Source organism: Labeo rohita, chromosome 2 (assembly GCF_022985175.1).
Source record: "Labeo rohita strain BAU-BD-2019 chromosome 2, IGBB_LRoh.1.0, whole genome shotgun sequence".
Taxonomy (NCBI): domain Eukaryota; kingdom Metazoa; phylum Chordata; class Actinopteri; order Cypriniformes; family Cyprinidae; genus Labeo; species Labeo rohita.
Window position 1 is genome coordinate 1,433,959 of NC_066870.1, and position 12,730 is coordinate 1,446,688.

At 41.6% G+C, this 12,730-nt stretch overlaps 2 protein-coding genes across 3 annotated transcripts in view; one reads left to right on the forward strand and one right to left on the reverse strand.

The window, feature by feature from the left end:
• Positions 1–12,730, reverse strand: part of LOC127173363 (alanine aminotransferase 2) — a 32,886-nt gene that overhangs the window by 15,411 nt on the left and 4,745 nt on the right. Inside the window, exons 3-6 of the mRNA XM_051123199.1 lie at positions 4,077–4,185; positions 2,588–2,721; positions 2,243–2,486; positions 1,184–1,263 (exon numbers count right to left, since the gene is read on the reverse strand). Coding sequence (XP_050979156.1) covers positions 1,184–1,263; positions 2,243–2,486; positions 2,588–2,721; positions 4,077–4,185 — 567 coding nt within the window. The remainder of the gene's footprint in view (positions 1–1,183; positions 1,264–2,242; positions 2,487–2,587; positions 2,722–4,076; positions 4,186–12,730) is intronic.
• Positions 5,296–12,730, forward strand: part of LOC127173276 (tripartite motif-containing protein 16-like) — a 100,611-nt gene continuing 93,176 nt past the window's right edge. Inside the window, exons 1-6 of one of the 2 annotated variants that reach the window (XM_051123052.1) lie at positions 5,302–5,997; positions 9,608–9,703; positions 9,803–10,036; positions 11,141–11,300; positions 11,441–11,476; positions 11,705–11,841. In XM_051123052.1, coding sequence (XP_050979009.1) covers positions 5,419–5,997; positions 9,608–9,703; positions 9,803–10,036; positions 11,141–11,300; positions 11,441–11,476; positions 11,705–11,841 — 1,242 coding nt within the window. In that variant the 5' untranslated portion in view covers positions 5,302–5,418. Of the gene's footprint in view, positions 5,998–9,607; positions 9,704–9,802; positions 10,037–11,140; positions 11,301–11,440; positions 11,477–11,704; positions 11,842–12,730 lie in introns of both variants that reach the window. The other variant, XM_051123045.1, reaches the window with a different exon arrangement.

Below are 12,730 nucleotides of genomic sequence, written 5' to 3' on the forward strand. Positions count from 1 at the left end.
AGATGTGTTCAGTAAGTACACACTGGCTGTTCCGACTAAGGACCAGCGGCCCGAGACTGTAGTGCAAGCTTTGGCCACAGAGTGTTTTTTTAGGTTCGGGGTTCCAAGGCGTATTCATTCCGACCAGGGTCGGAATTTTGAATCGGCCCTTATGAAACAGCTCTGTAAGTTTTCCGGAATTGAAAAGTCCCGTACTATGCCCTATCATCTGGCTGGTAACAGAACCAGCACGACCAGCATGTTCAACCAGCAGATGGACTTGTCCTCTTTTACACTCTGCTTCCTTTCTCAGATATGGACTATTTGGTCTTTGAACTTTTGTTCTACACCCTCTGGGCTGTAGTTCATTAGATATAGTTAATTTTAGGGTTAAGGGTTGACAGGAGGGTAAACTCTGCTGGAAGGTGACTGTCACGGGGGCGGAGCAAAGCGACAGACACAGTGGGTGTGACGTCAGGCCTCGGAGAGGCTTTTATTAAACAATAAAACAGAAAGTGTCCAAAAAGGGGGAAAAAGTGTCCAAAAGAAAAAGGGGGATCTGGTGTCCTCGATGTGACGGGTTCCGTGAAGGAGGGGTAGTGTTCCGAAGGGAAGGGTCCAGGTAAGGGGCGGAGTCCGGCGGCCGCACGCGCTCCCCACTCAGGTCCGGGGTGCGAGGGGTGGCGGCTTCTCTAGCGGCATCGTCCTCCTCCACCTACGTGGCGCTTCTGGGGGATATCACGGCCCGGCATCTTGGCCCGTCAGCCGTCACGGGTGCGGTCCTCATCCGAACCCACGGGGTCCGGCAACTCGTCCTGCGGCGCTGGTTCCCTCTTCACCCCTTCCTGGACCCACGAGGACACCAGCGTGCATGCACGGGGAAGAGACCGGTCTCCTGAGGAGAGGCGCGCTCGGCATTTTAACAGCGGCGGTGATGAGGCTTCATTCACATCAGGTGTGCCCCATCACACGCCGCCAGACCTGGATGTTTCAGCGCCCCTCCTCCTCCCACACGCCCACTCCCGTCGGGAGCCTGGTGAAGGGCGGCGATTACCGACGGGGTGCAGCTGACAATAAGGGGGGGAGGCAGTCGACTCGTCACAGTGACCCTCCAGGAGTAGGAAAGGACACCCCCAATCTAGAGTTTTGGAAAGATTTTTATTTTATTGACAGAGAGCTCTTACAGTACCTGAGATAAACTCACCTCATCAGCCAATATAAAGAGTCTTTCTTCTGCAGCGAACCGGATCACTTCTTCTATGGACTTCCTGCCCTGTAAGTGACCTGATATTTAAAGCAACATTCATCCATCAATTATTAAAAAAAAAAAGCTGCTTTCCTTTTTTATTATTATAGGTGCACTTTAAAACACTCAAGGTAGAGTTCTGACCCAACTAAAGTTTGTTAAGAGGTTTCAGAGGGACACCAAAGAGGAGAGCATTACAATAATCAATATGTGATGTGACAAAGGCATGCACAAGAACGGCACTAGTAGTAGATGTAAGACATGGAAATTATTTCTTAGATGGAATTATAAACAGTGATATTATTAACGTGTGCTTTAAAGGATAGGCTACTATTAAGGATGACACCTAAACTCTTGCCCTGCACAGTAATGAAAATAAATTCCAAATTTCATAAAAAATATAACCATGCAGTAGATAGTAAATAATAAAAAGAGAGTCCAAGACAGAGCCCTGAGGAACACCAGTGGTAACAGATGAAAAATATGATCTACAATTTTAAAATTGAACAAACTGAGTATGACCAGAGAGACAGGATCTAAACCAGCTAAAATTCCAATAGAAGCCCATCTCTCTATGAGATTTTATGAGAAATAGTATCAAAGGTCACACTTAAGTCAAGTAGAATGAGTATAGTTAAGAGTCCAGAGTCAGCCCCCAACTATCGTGGGAGCGGCATCTGTCGGTGTGACGCCACAACGACAGGCATCTGAGAACGGCTCGATTTGAAAAAGGGGATATTATTTTTACAGATTAAATAAAAACCGCTGCATGGATTTTTATCATTATAGGGTAGATTTGTACATACACTGCCAACACACATTAATGTTCAAACAACATGAAAAAGTGAACTTAGCATCCAATGACCCCTTTAAGAGATAAAGGAATAATAACAGTGGTAAGTGAAGAATGTACAGTATCATGTCTGTTATTAGATAGGACAAAGAAGGCAGGCTTTAACCAAGCCAGACTGCAGAGATTTTTCAGAATAATAGAGATATTATTATCTATTGCTGTACCTGTTGGATTCCCTGGGTTGCAGATATAAAGTGCTACTGGATTGCAGATCTTTCTAGCTTCTTGTAGTGCCCTGTGAAGCTCCTCCACCTGCAGTGTCCAGCCCTCTTCCTCACACAGATGGTACGGTATGATGGCGGCTCCCTGCTCCTCCAGAGCCAGAGTAAATGTAGCATATGTGGGTACAGGTATGAGCACACCAGTCCGACACGAGTCCTCACTACGAATCAGCAGCTTCAGCATAATCTACAAAGAAAATATTTACTCAGTCTGGAATGAAGATGTACTATGTCCAACTATACATTTTCAAAGGAAAGTATTCGTATGACAAATTTTGTTGATTAAACCATGAGAGCCGTCTGTGAGCCAGACTTGATGAAGATGTTGTCAGGTGAGGAAGGAACTCCTCTGTCTCTCCTTGTAATAAACTGGGACACGCAGTGTTTGATTTTGGCGATTCCACCCGACTCTGTATATGAACCTGAAGAGATTGTCAACACATGAATATCACATACACATGTAATACTTCAGCATTAAAACTCAAGCAATTCATATATAATAATGAATATTTGAACAGACCTGTCCACACTGTAAAAAATTCAAACCATTGAAACTAAGAGCTAATATTCAGTTTTAAAAATTCCAACATTCGACAGTAAAATTTGAAGTGGAGTAAATGTTAGTTTTCTGACCATTTAAATGCTCAACTGTCACAACTGTAAGCTTTCAGATGGAAATGATGATGCTGTTATAATGAGAAAACATTTTCACTAGAACCGCCACGGGGTAAATTTTACCCATACCTGCAAATGTACATAACAGATTATGTACTCATCTGACAGCGATCTCATATTTAGATGTTTTAGCCTTATGTTGCTCATAGTGTTCAAACTTAGGATTATTTATTTAGGTTTTGTTTTGCAATTTCTATTGTTTATTGTTCGCTACTGTGTTGCTACCCTGGTGAGAAAACCAGCATATGCTGGTAGGTATGTTTTGATGCTGGGATGCTGGTTAGGTATGTTTTGGTGCTGGTTTAAGCTCGTCTTTTGCTGGTTTATGCTGGTCCGTGACCAGCAACATGACCAGCATAAACCAGCAAAGGGCCAGCTTAAACCAGCATCAAAACATACCTACCAGCATATGCTGTTTTTTTTTTTTACCACAGTATTTATTCTAGTCTGGCCGTTTCCTGAAAAAAAAAAAAAATTCTGATCTATGTAATGAATACAACCATTTTTTTTATTACCCAAAGTTTATTTGTGTTGTTCTCTTATTCAAATTATAAATGATATAAGTAAACAAATCAATCATTCATTAGGTGAAGCTGTGCACTTGAATTTGTCACCGCATCATCCTATGCAGTGTGGTGAATTATTATTACACATTATTGTTAATGGGCTATTTTAGTAATTTAAATGAATTGTCATGAATTGTCTTAATTTATTGAATAATGACAATGAATTCTAATATTACACCACTCAATTATGTAGCTACTTAATTCTCTTTGTCAGTGCAGTCCTGTTTATCTTATATTGACTGTCATGAAAACTGACTGTAGCCTGCATAACAATCATTGAACATAAAACAACAGGACAAAAATATAACTGACTAGACAATAATTTTTATGACACTAGACACTTCTTTATCAAGACAGTGGCATAATACCGTGAAATAAAATGATCTTTAGCCATATCAAAACACTTGTTTGCGCGTGGGTAAAATTTACCCTCATGGCAGTTTTAGGTATACAGCGACCCCTGGCAGTTCTAGTGCTAAATGTATTAAAACAGCAAGGTATGCCAGTATATTTTCTGTGCAGGGACAAATGCTTACCTATGCTTCCACCATCGCATTCCCTAAGGAGACTTTCGGCTCTTTGTTTAACATCTAATGGCAGACTGTCATCCTCCAAAAGGGCTGGATACAAGCAGCCAGCAAGGACCTGCAAATAAAAATAATTAGAGAATGATCAATATTGATCTTTTATAACTGACACCAATACAGATTATTTGCATGTTTATGGGCCTGAAAACCAATAACTGATAACAGAACTAATTATTGACTGTTTTTGACACAATAATAACAACAAAACAGAACTAAACGCAATGTTTTATTTGTAACACTTTGGTTAATATTTTCATTTCTGTAATTTCACTCCCTCCTTAATCAAATACAAAACATCTCTTATTTCTTTATCAATAAGTACAATGTAAGAAAGGAAAAAAAAAACATACACAAAAAAACTAATAATACCAAAAAGTGTCTTTTTAAATAAAGCTTTGAGCAAGTAAACAAACAGGTAACAACAAGCATGTAAAACAATGCTAACACATTATAATGTATATAGATCTGCTACACTGCTGCAGCAGAGCAAGTACTGAGATTTGCTACTGCCAATACATCCACAACATGCTGCTGTGAGCATGTAACATATAAGAAATACTGCTGCTACACAAATAACACATATGAAATAACCCCCAACAAAGCAGGAGACACAGAAATGGACAATACAATTTATGCATTCAGCTGAGCATAAGAATATAAGCTGCTACATTAGTGGACATACATACATATACACACACATGAAAGAATGAAACAGACAGGATAGAACAAACCCCCCCACCCTCACCAAAATTTATTGCATCCCCTGTATAATGGACCGTTTCGTGTTCTGGAGGCTAGAGTAAAAACATTTCCTGAATGAGCTAGAGACAACCTTTGGGGAGCTGGATTAGTTGATGATGGCTGAGTGGTGGCCCTGGCCAGCCTGCTGAAGATTGAGAGAATAGATCCATCAGTGTGATCATGAAAGAACTTTAGTCCTGCAGTAAAGGTGTAGTAATTAGGATGCAGTATTAATACAGTATTTAAAGCTGTTGTCTTGCTTTTCTGTTCTCTTTTTGGTGTTCTTTGAGTATTTGTCTGAGACTGACATATAGTAGACATTTCATTATCAGACTTCACCATTCCTAGTGTTGATAAAAGGTGTGTCGAAACTAGACTCAGCAGAAGCAGGAATGAGGAACCTCCTTTACAGACTTGCAGACAAACCTGTTTTTACACATGTTACACAAACACAAACCCAGGAAACTTCAACTAATTTCAACTCATTAGTTCAGGAAGGGATCAACTAAAGTGTAGTTGAGCTGTTGTGTGTCTGTATTCATGCAGTAAAATGGCAGAAGCCAGAATTTCAGTGGATCAGAAGGAGTTCACGTGTCCAGTGTGTCTGGATCTCCTAAAGGATCCAGTGACCATTCCCTGTGGACACAGTTACTGTAAGAGCTGTATTACAGGCTGCTGGGATCAGGAGGATCAGATGAGAGTCTACAGCTGCCCTCAGTGCAGACAGACCTTCAATCCAAGACCTGCTTTAGCTAGAAACACCATCTTGGCTGAAATGGTGGAGAAACTGAAGAAGACCAAACTTCCTGCTGACTGTTACGCTGGAGCTGGAGATGTGCAGTGTGACGTCTGTACTGGAAGAAAATACAAAGCCGTCAAGTCCTGTCTGATGTGTCTGAACTCTTACTGTCAAAATCACCTTGAACAACACAACAGTTTCTTTAAAGGAAAGAGTCACAAAGTGACTGATGCCACTGGACAACTGCAGGAGATGATCTGCCAGAAACATGAGAAGATCCTTGAGGTTTTCTGTCGCACTGATCAGAAATGTATATGTGTGCTGTGTACGATGGATGAACATAAAAACCACAACACTGTATCAGCTGCAGCTCAGAGGACAGAGAAACAGGTATTTAAAATTAGACACTGATGAAATATTGGTGACACTTCGGCCTTTTCCATGTGTTCATATTGGCACCTTACATCTTACAGAATTCAAAGGTTACACAGCAGCAGAAATGAACAGCAGCTGCAAGAAGAGTTTCACTGTTTGCTGAAAATGCACTGTAAACCTTTATCAACACAATATTTTGTAAAATAGACCTTGATTAAACTTTTGTTGAGAAAATTATACTTCTATCAAAGTACAAGTTAAGTACAGACAACTTTTTTGTTTAGTAAATCTGACTGAATCCAGATGATTTTAGTCATTTATAGCTTCACTTGGTTGATTTATTTACTAGAGTTGCCGCTTAAATACGCAGAACACAAACACTGTCAGTGTGAAGATCTATGACTATGTCAGTTTCACTTTTATGATAGTTACAATTATAGTTTGAAATGTGCCTTAATATTTATCTGAATTTATATATGATAATGGTAAAAAGTCAATCATCCCTTCTGGGTTTTTTATTTTCAAACATAGGTTCCCTGTCATAGATTTACTTGAGCTGCATAGCCATCACTATGAGAACCTACGGTGTAACAAATATCTGAAGCTTTTATACCATAAAACCACTCTATTGGCCAGTATTGATAGCATCGCTCAGAAGGAAACTAATGTATAAGAATGTGTTGTACGCTATTTCATAGTGGACACCATGCCTTTAGCATGCCAAGGTGGCTCTTAACGCCTATATGGCTGTCAACACTGTGGTAGCCAGAGTTTAAAAGTTTTACGCTAAAGGCTCATCTTTCTTCTCTGCGGCTGACGAGGCACCACACAAGTGGGGTTCCTTCTGAGCTGCCGGAACAAGCCTGAGCACATGGAGAATGGTACATTTCTCAATTTCTCTCTATCGCTGGGCCGCCTGCAAGCATTAGAGGATAGTTACGTGGACCCTGTCACCTAATGCCAAATTGTGGCCTATCCAGGAGGCTCGTCATTCGATTTCCAGTCCACAACCGAAGTCTTAATCCAGTTCAATCTTAATTGTCTCCCTGCAGTTTGCGCCTCATGTGATTTTAAGCAGAGCTCTCGATGAGCATCCTACTTCTGGTGTAAAACAAAGTCCCAGCTTGTATGCTTTTGTGAAAGATTGCTGTTGCACCTCAGTTCAAGCAGCAAGTGAATTGATAATCCTTCCACTCAGGTCGGCCCTACCTCCTCAGACAGAATATATGGACACAGCTCTGGCCCTGTTACGGATCCAGATCTTACAGATTTTTAATTACATGGAAAGTTTGCTCATATTTGTCCAATCACAGGCTTCAGCAGTGGCTAATCGAGACCTGGTTCTCAATAATTTGAGGAGACTGGGACTTCATGTGAACCTTCAAAAGAGTGTACGTCTGCCCCATAAGCGGATGACTTTTCTAGGCGTAGACTTAGATTCTTGCACAATGTGGCATGACTGTCTCCTATGTGTGTTCAGTCATTACAAAGTTGCCTGAGCCACTTCAGAACAGGATGTTTAGTCATGTAGACTTATGTTGCAGACTGATGGGTCTTATGGCAGCAGCATAATCCTGTGGTTCAGATGGGCTTGCTCCAAATGAGGCCATTTCAGTGATGGATCGAGGGCCAAGGAATTTCGCCATATTGCCACTGTCCCCACAGAGTCAAGATCACACGCAGAGACTTTCGAGCTCTATGATCGTAAATGAAGGCTCTCCTTCACCAGGGAGTCCAGATAGGGGAGAGTTGTCATCATAAATCACGACAGATGCATTCTTTACAGGTTAGGGGGCAGTCTATCAGAGACATCCAGTCTTTGGTGTGTGGACAGAGGAGAATTGTGGCTGGTACATAAATTGTTTGGAAATGCTGGCAGTGTTCCTGGCAATCAAAGATTCTCGGCCAAACTGAAGGGCTATCACATACGGGTCAGGACGAACAGCATGACTTTGGTCTCATACTTTGGAATGAATGCTTATCCAGAGAGTGGAGTCTGATATGGCAGAGGTTCGGCCGAGTGGAAGTAGATTTGTTAGGTTTAAGCGCAACTACCCACTGCCCGCTCTGGTTCTCCCTGTCTTCTCCATCACCTCTGGGAGTGGACGCTCTTGCCCAGCAATGCTCTAGGTCCAGACTCTATGCTTTTCCCCTGATTTTTTCCCTGCCTTATTCCAGTGGTTCTGCTCAGAGTGTGGGCAGACAAGGGAGCTGTTGTTGGTAGCCCCATTCTGGCCCACTCAAATATGGTTCTCGGACTTGATCAGTGTGTTAGTCAGCCCTCTTTAAAAGGTACCCCTCTGGCCCAACCTGTTAACTCAGGCTGAGTGTATGATTTGGCACCCTTACCCAGACATATGGAGGTTTTGGGTGTGGCCCCTCAGCAAAGTGTGTTAATGTGTTCTGGTCTCTCAGCTGACATCCAGAGCCCCTTCTATGCTCTTAAGTGGAAAATTTTTGCATTTTGGTGCACAGAATACAACCTAGACCCAAATCATTGCCTTGTATCTCTAACACTGGAGATTCTGCAGAGTCAGTTTTCAATGGGGACAGCCCCTGCCACTCTTAAAGTCTACGTGGGGCTATCTCTGCTAAGCATGTGCTTGTGGGGGGTGTTTATGTTGGACGACACCCTCTAATGTCTTGTTTTCTGCAAGGGTCGAGACAGGCCTTTCCACCCTGCACAAATCTCTTCATGGGACTTATCCATTGTCTGGCAGGTTTTTCATTTGAGCCATTAGAGTCAGTGTCAGAAAAGCTTCTGACTCTTAAGATGACTTTTAGTGGCTCTATATTCTCTTAAAAGAATCTTTAAAAAGGCTCTCTCTATCATTGCTTTTTGTATGGAATTTTCTCATGGGCTGGTTAAAGTATTGTTGCAGCCTAGGCCAGGCTAGACATGTTCCTAAGGTCATGTCAACTCTGTTTTGCTTCCAGCAGGTAGTTTTGAAGGCTTTTTTCCACTGGGATCTGTGTCGACTGCATGGCCTAGTGCACCAACTGTTTGTGTGTTTTGCCAAAAACAAAGGAGTTACGGTCACTAAACAGAGAATGTCTCATTGGGTGATCAAGGCTATCTCTGCAGCCTATGAGGCACATGGCATGGCATTTCCTCTGGTATATATGCTCATTCCACCAGAATGGCTTCTTCCCAGACTCTCTTTGAGGGTTTGGAGGATATATGTGTTGCTGCAGAATGGACCTCTCTGAACACCTCAGGTACATGAAGGCATTATGATATATCGTTCCCACAGCAATGGCTATGCAGCTCAAGTGAATCTATGAAAGGGAACTGTGGTTCTTGGATGTTGCTTCCTTCATAATAAGAATTCTGATAAAGTAGCGTGCAGCATGTTCTTATAGCATATGTTTGTATCCTTCGGGGTGGTACTAGTGCTACTGGCCAATAGAATGGTGTGATGGTATAAAGGCTTCAAACATTCATCATCCGGAAGGTTTTCCTATAGCAATGGATACACAGTGTCTCGTTCCTCTACTTAGGGAACCAAGGTTACATGCGTAACCGAGACAATATCAGTTACACTTTTACTAGATTATCTGTTCACATGATGATTTAGTGTCAGTAGTTTTCTGTGACATTCACTATCATCTGTTTGTCCTGCAGAAGCAGCTAAAGGAGACAAAGAAGATGTTCCAGCAGAGAATCCAGGAGAGAGAGAAAGATCTTCAGCAGCTGAGAGAGGCTGTGGAGTCTCATAAGGTGAGTCTGGAGGAGAAGAGAAGTGTGTCTCAGTCTCAGTTCAGACTCTCTTGTCTCTTTCAGTCCCACTGAAGCCTAAATCACTGTGTGTCCTAACAGCGCTCTGCACAGACAGCAGTGGAGGACAGTGAGAGGATCTTTACTGAGCTCATCCGCTCCATTGAGAGAAGCCGCTCTGAGCTGATACGGCTGATCAGAGATCAGGAAAAGCAAATGGTGAGTCTAGTTGAAGGACGACTGGAGCGACTGGAGCAGGAGATCAATGATCTGAGGAGGAGAGACGCTGAGCTGGAGCAGCTTTCACACACACAGGATCACATCCAGTTCCTGCAGGTAACACAGATCTAGAAGAACAAGATCATATACCCTTTTTCCACCAGCATCAACCGGGTGCTAGTTCAGAGCTAGTGGTATTGCAGGTTCGGATTTGGTTTGACTGGTGAACATTCTTAGATCCATTTTGCCTTTCCACAGGCTAGAGAGCCACCACAGAGCCAGGTCTTATGTCACTGAATATGTCTCATCTTTCCTAGCAACACTAGCATGGCAGCGCCAAATGCAAACACACTAGGCACACAACACCAAAGCACTGCAGAAGTGATTGATTGCATGGTACTTCGATGCCACATGCCAACCGGTCCGCACAGCGCTGACACATCCCAAACAAGCATAATATCAACAATGGCGGATGTTGTATTGCTACTGATGTTCATGGCTTTGCAAACCTACATCGGCATCCAAACACAATGAATCCAGTGTGATCATGTTTGCTCTGAACCAGCACTCAAACTGCCTTTGTAGAAAAGGGGTAATAGTGGAATTGAGCAAGATTCTGCTGTGAAAGGAAATTCACAAAGAAACATTTCATAATTGTTGTTATAAAATCATTAGTCAGACTCTCATCATCTTCTTTTGAAAGAGACACTGCTTACAAATGGGTTTCAGCACTAGAAATCTTACTCAAATGGATTTCATCTCAGTACTTTTCTATCCCTTTAAATCACTTGTATATGTGGCGTCCTGCTGCTCAGTACAGTCGATCCATTCATGCTCACTTTACAATATTGCTTCCTCCTCTCAAAATTACGGAAGTAAAACAAAAATGGAAACTGCCATAAATAATCTGTGTTTACTTGATTTTGCATTAAATTCTGCAATCGCAGAATCGTGAAATCCCGGAGTGACTGTAATTCAGCATATTGAAACCAAACTTGAGTGTGTTTTAAGAGTTCTTGTGATGTTCAAGTGTCTCTGTCTTTTCTAAAGTAATAAGTACTGGCCAATCTAATCGTATCCTTTGAGCTACTTTTCCTGAGCAAATCTACTCAACCCTACAGTGAAAATTTATTGATCAGATCAGTCAAGTCAAATCTGATGTTGGTGCAGGCTATTGGGTGAAGTGTGGATCTGATGATTTTTGATTTCTGTTTTCTGCAGAGTTTCCAGTCTCTCTCAGCACCTCCTGAATCTACAGATATAAATGACGATCCCTTCATTTCACTCGTCTCTTCTGATGGTCTGAGAGAATCTGTCCATCAGCTGAGAGTCAAACTGGAGAATTTTTGCAAAGAGGAGCTCAAGAAGATCTCAGACAGAGGTAAAGTCCCAGAGATTCGTCTGCTCTTTAAAACGAGTCCATCATCATCTCATATAATGGAGAACATCATATTAGAAATGTGTTAGGAATGGATGCAGGATCATGAGAATCACACTGTTCATGTCTGTTGATTTCCACAGTCACATTCACCAGGACCAGAAACGACTTCCTACAATGTAAGTCAGTAAGAAAACAAGCAGAAAAACTCACTGAGTGTGTTCATGTTCTTCCCGTAGAAGGTGAAAGAAGAGTTTTATAACTGATGATGTAAATGATGATTTGCACAGGATATCTGCTCATCTGTACTGACACACTGATGATACACTGAACATGAAGAGTTCAGCTACATGAAAACATCAAACAGATTCATAATTCCTGATTCAGATGTGTTTTATCTCCAACAGATTTCCATCAGCTCACTCTGGATCTGAACACAGCACATAAACTCCTCTGTCTGTCTGAGAGAAGCAAAGTGATTACAAACAATAACACAGGCCAGTCGTATCCTGATCATCCAGACAGATTTGATGGTTATTCTCAGGTGTTGTGTAGAGAGAGTGTGTGTGGACGTTGTTACTGGGAGCTGCAGTGGAGTGGATGTGTACGTATATCAGTGTCATATAAGAGCATCGGCAGGAAAGGACTGGGAAATGAGTGTGTGTTTGGACGTAATAATCAGTCCTGGAGTTTGTTCTGCTCTCCCTCCAGATACTCATTCAGACACAATAACAAACAGATTGATCTCACTGTGACGTCCATCAGCAGTAGAATAGGACTGTTTGTGGATCACAGTGCAGGAACTCTGTCCTTCTACAGCGTCTCTGACACAATGAGCCTCATCCACACAGTCCAGACCACATTCACTCAGCCGCTCTATCCTGGGTTTAGTGTTCTTTATGGATCATCAGTGAAACTGTTTTGATGAATCAGAATAGACTGTCAAGAGATTCTATCTATAATACTTTGAGCTGCATGGTAAATCAATAACAGTGAAATGTTGTAGAGTCTCTTCTTTTCTCTTCATTAGTTGACAGCAGTTAAACTTCTGTCAATTAAATAACATGTCAGAAGAAATGTGTGTAATAAATCCTCATATATACATTTTGGTAACACTTTATTTTAAAGTGTCATAATACAGAGTAATTACCTAATTAAGTACTTAGTAGTAGGCGTTGTAATTACATGAAAAAAAATGTACTTACCATGTAACTAAGTTATGGAACAGCCTGTAGTTACAGTTTGTAATTATGTAGATGTAATAAACAGCCACTGTCCACATGTGTAACAGACCGAGTCTGTTACACAACTACATAAGTAACCAAAAGACTGTTACATATGTGTTGCACACTTTATACAATGTAATTCAAAATGTACATACTCAAACATAAGTTACTTAAAATAAAGTGTATCAAGATTGTACTTAGGTGTAG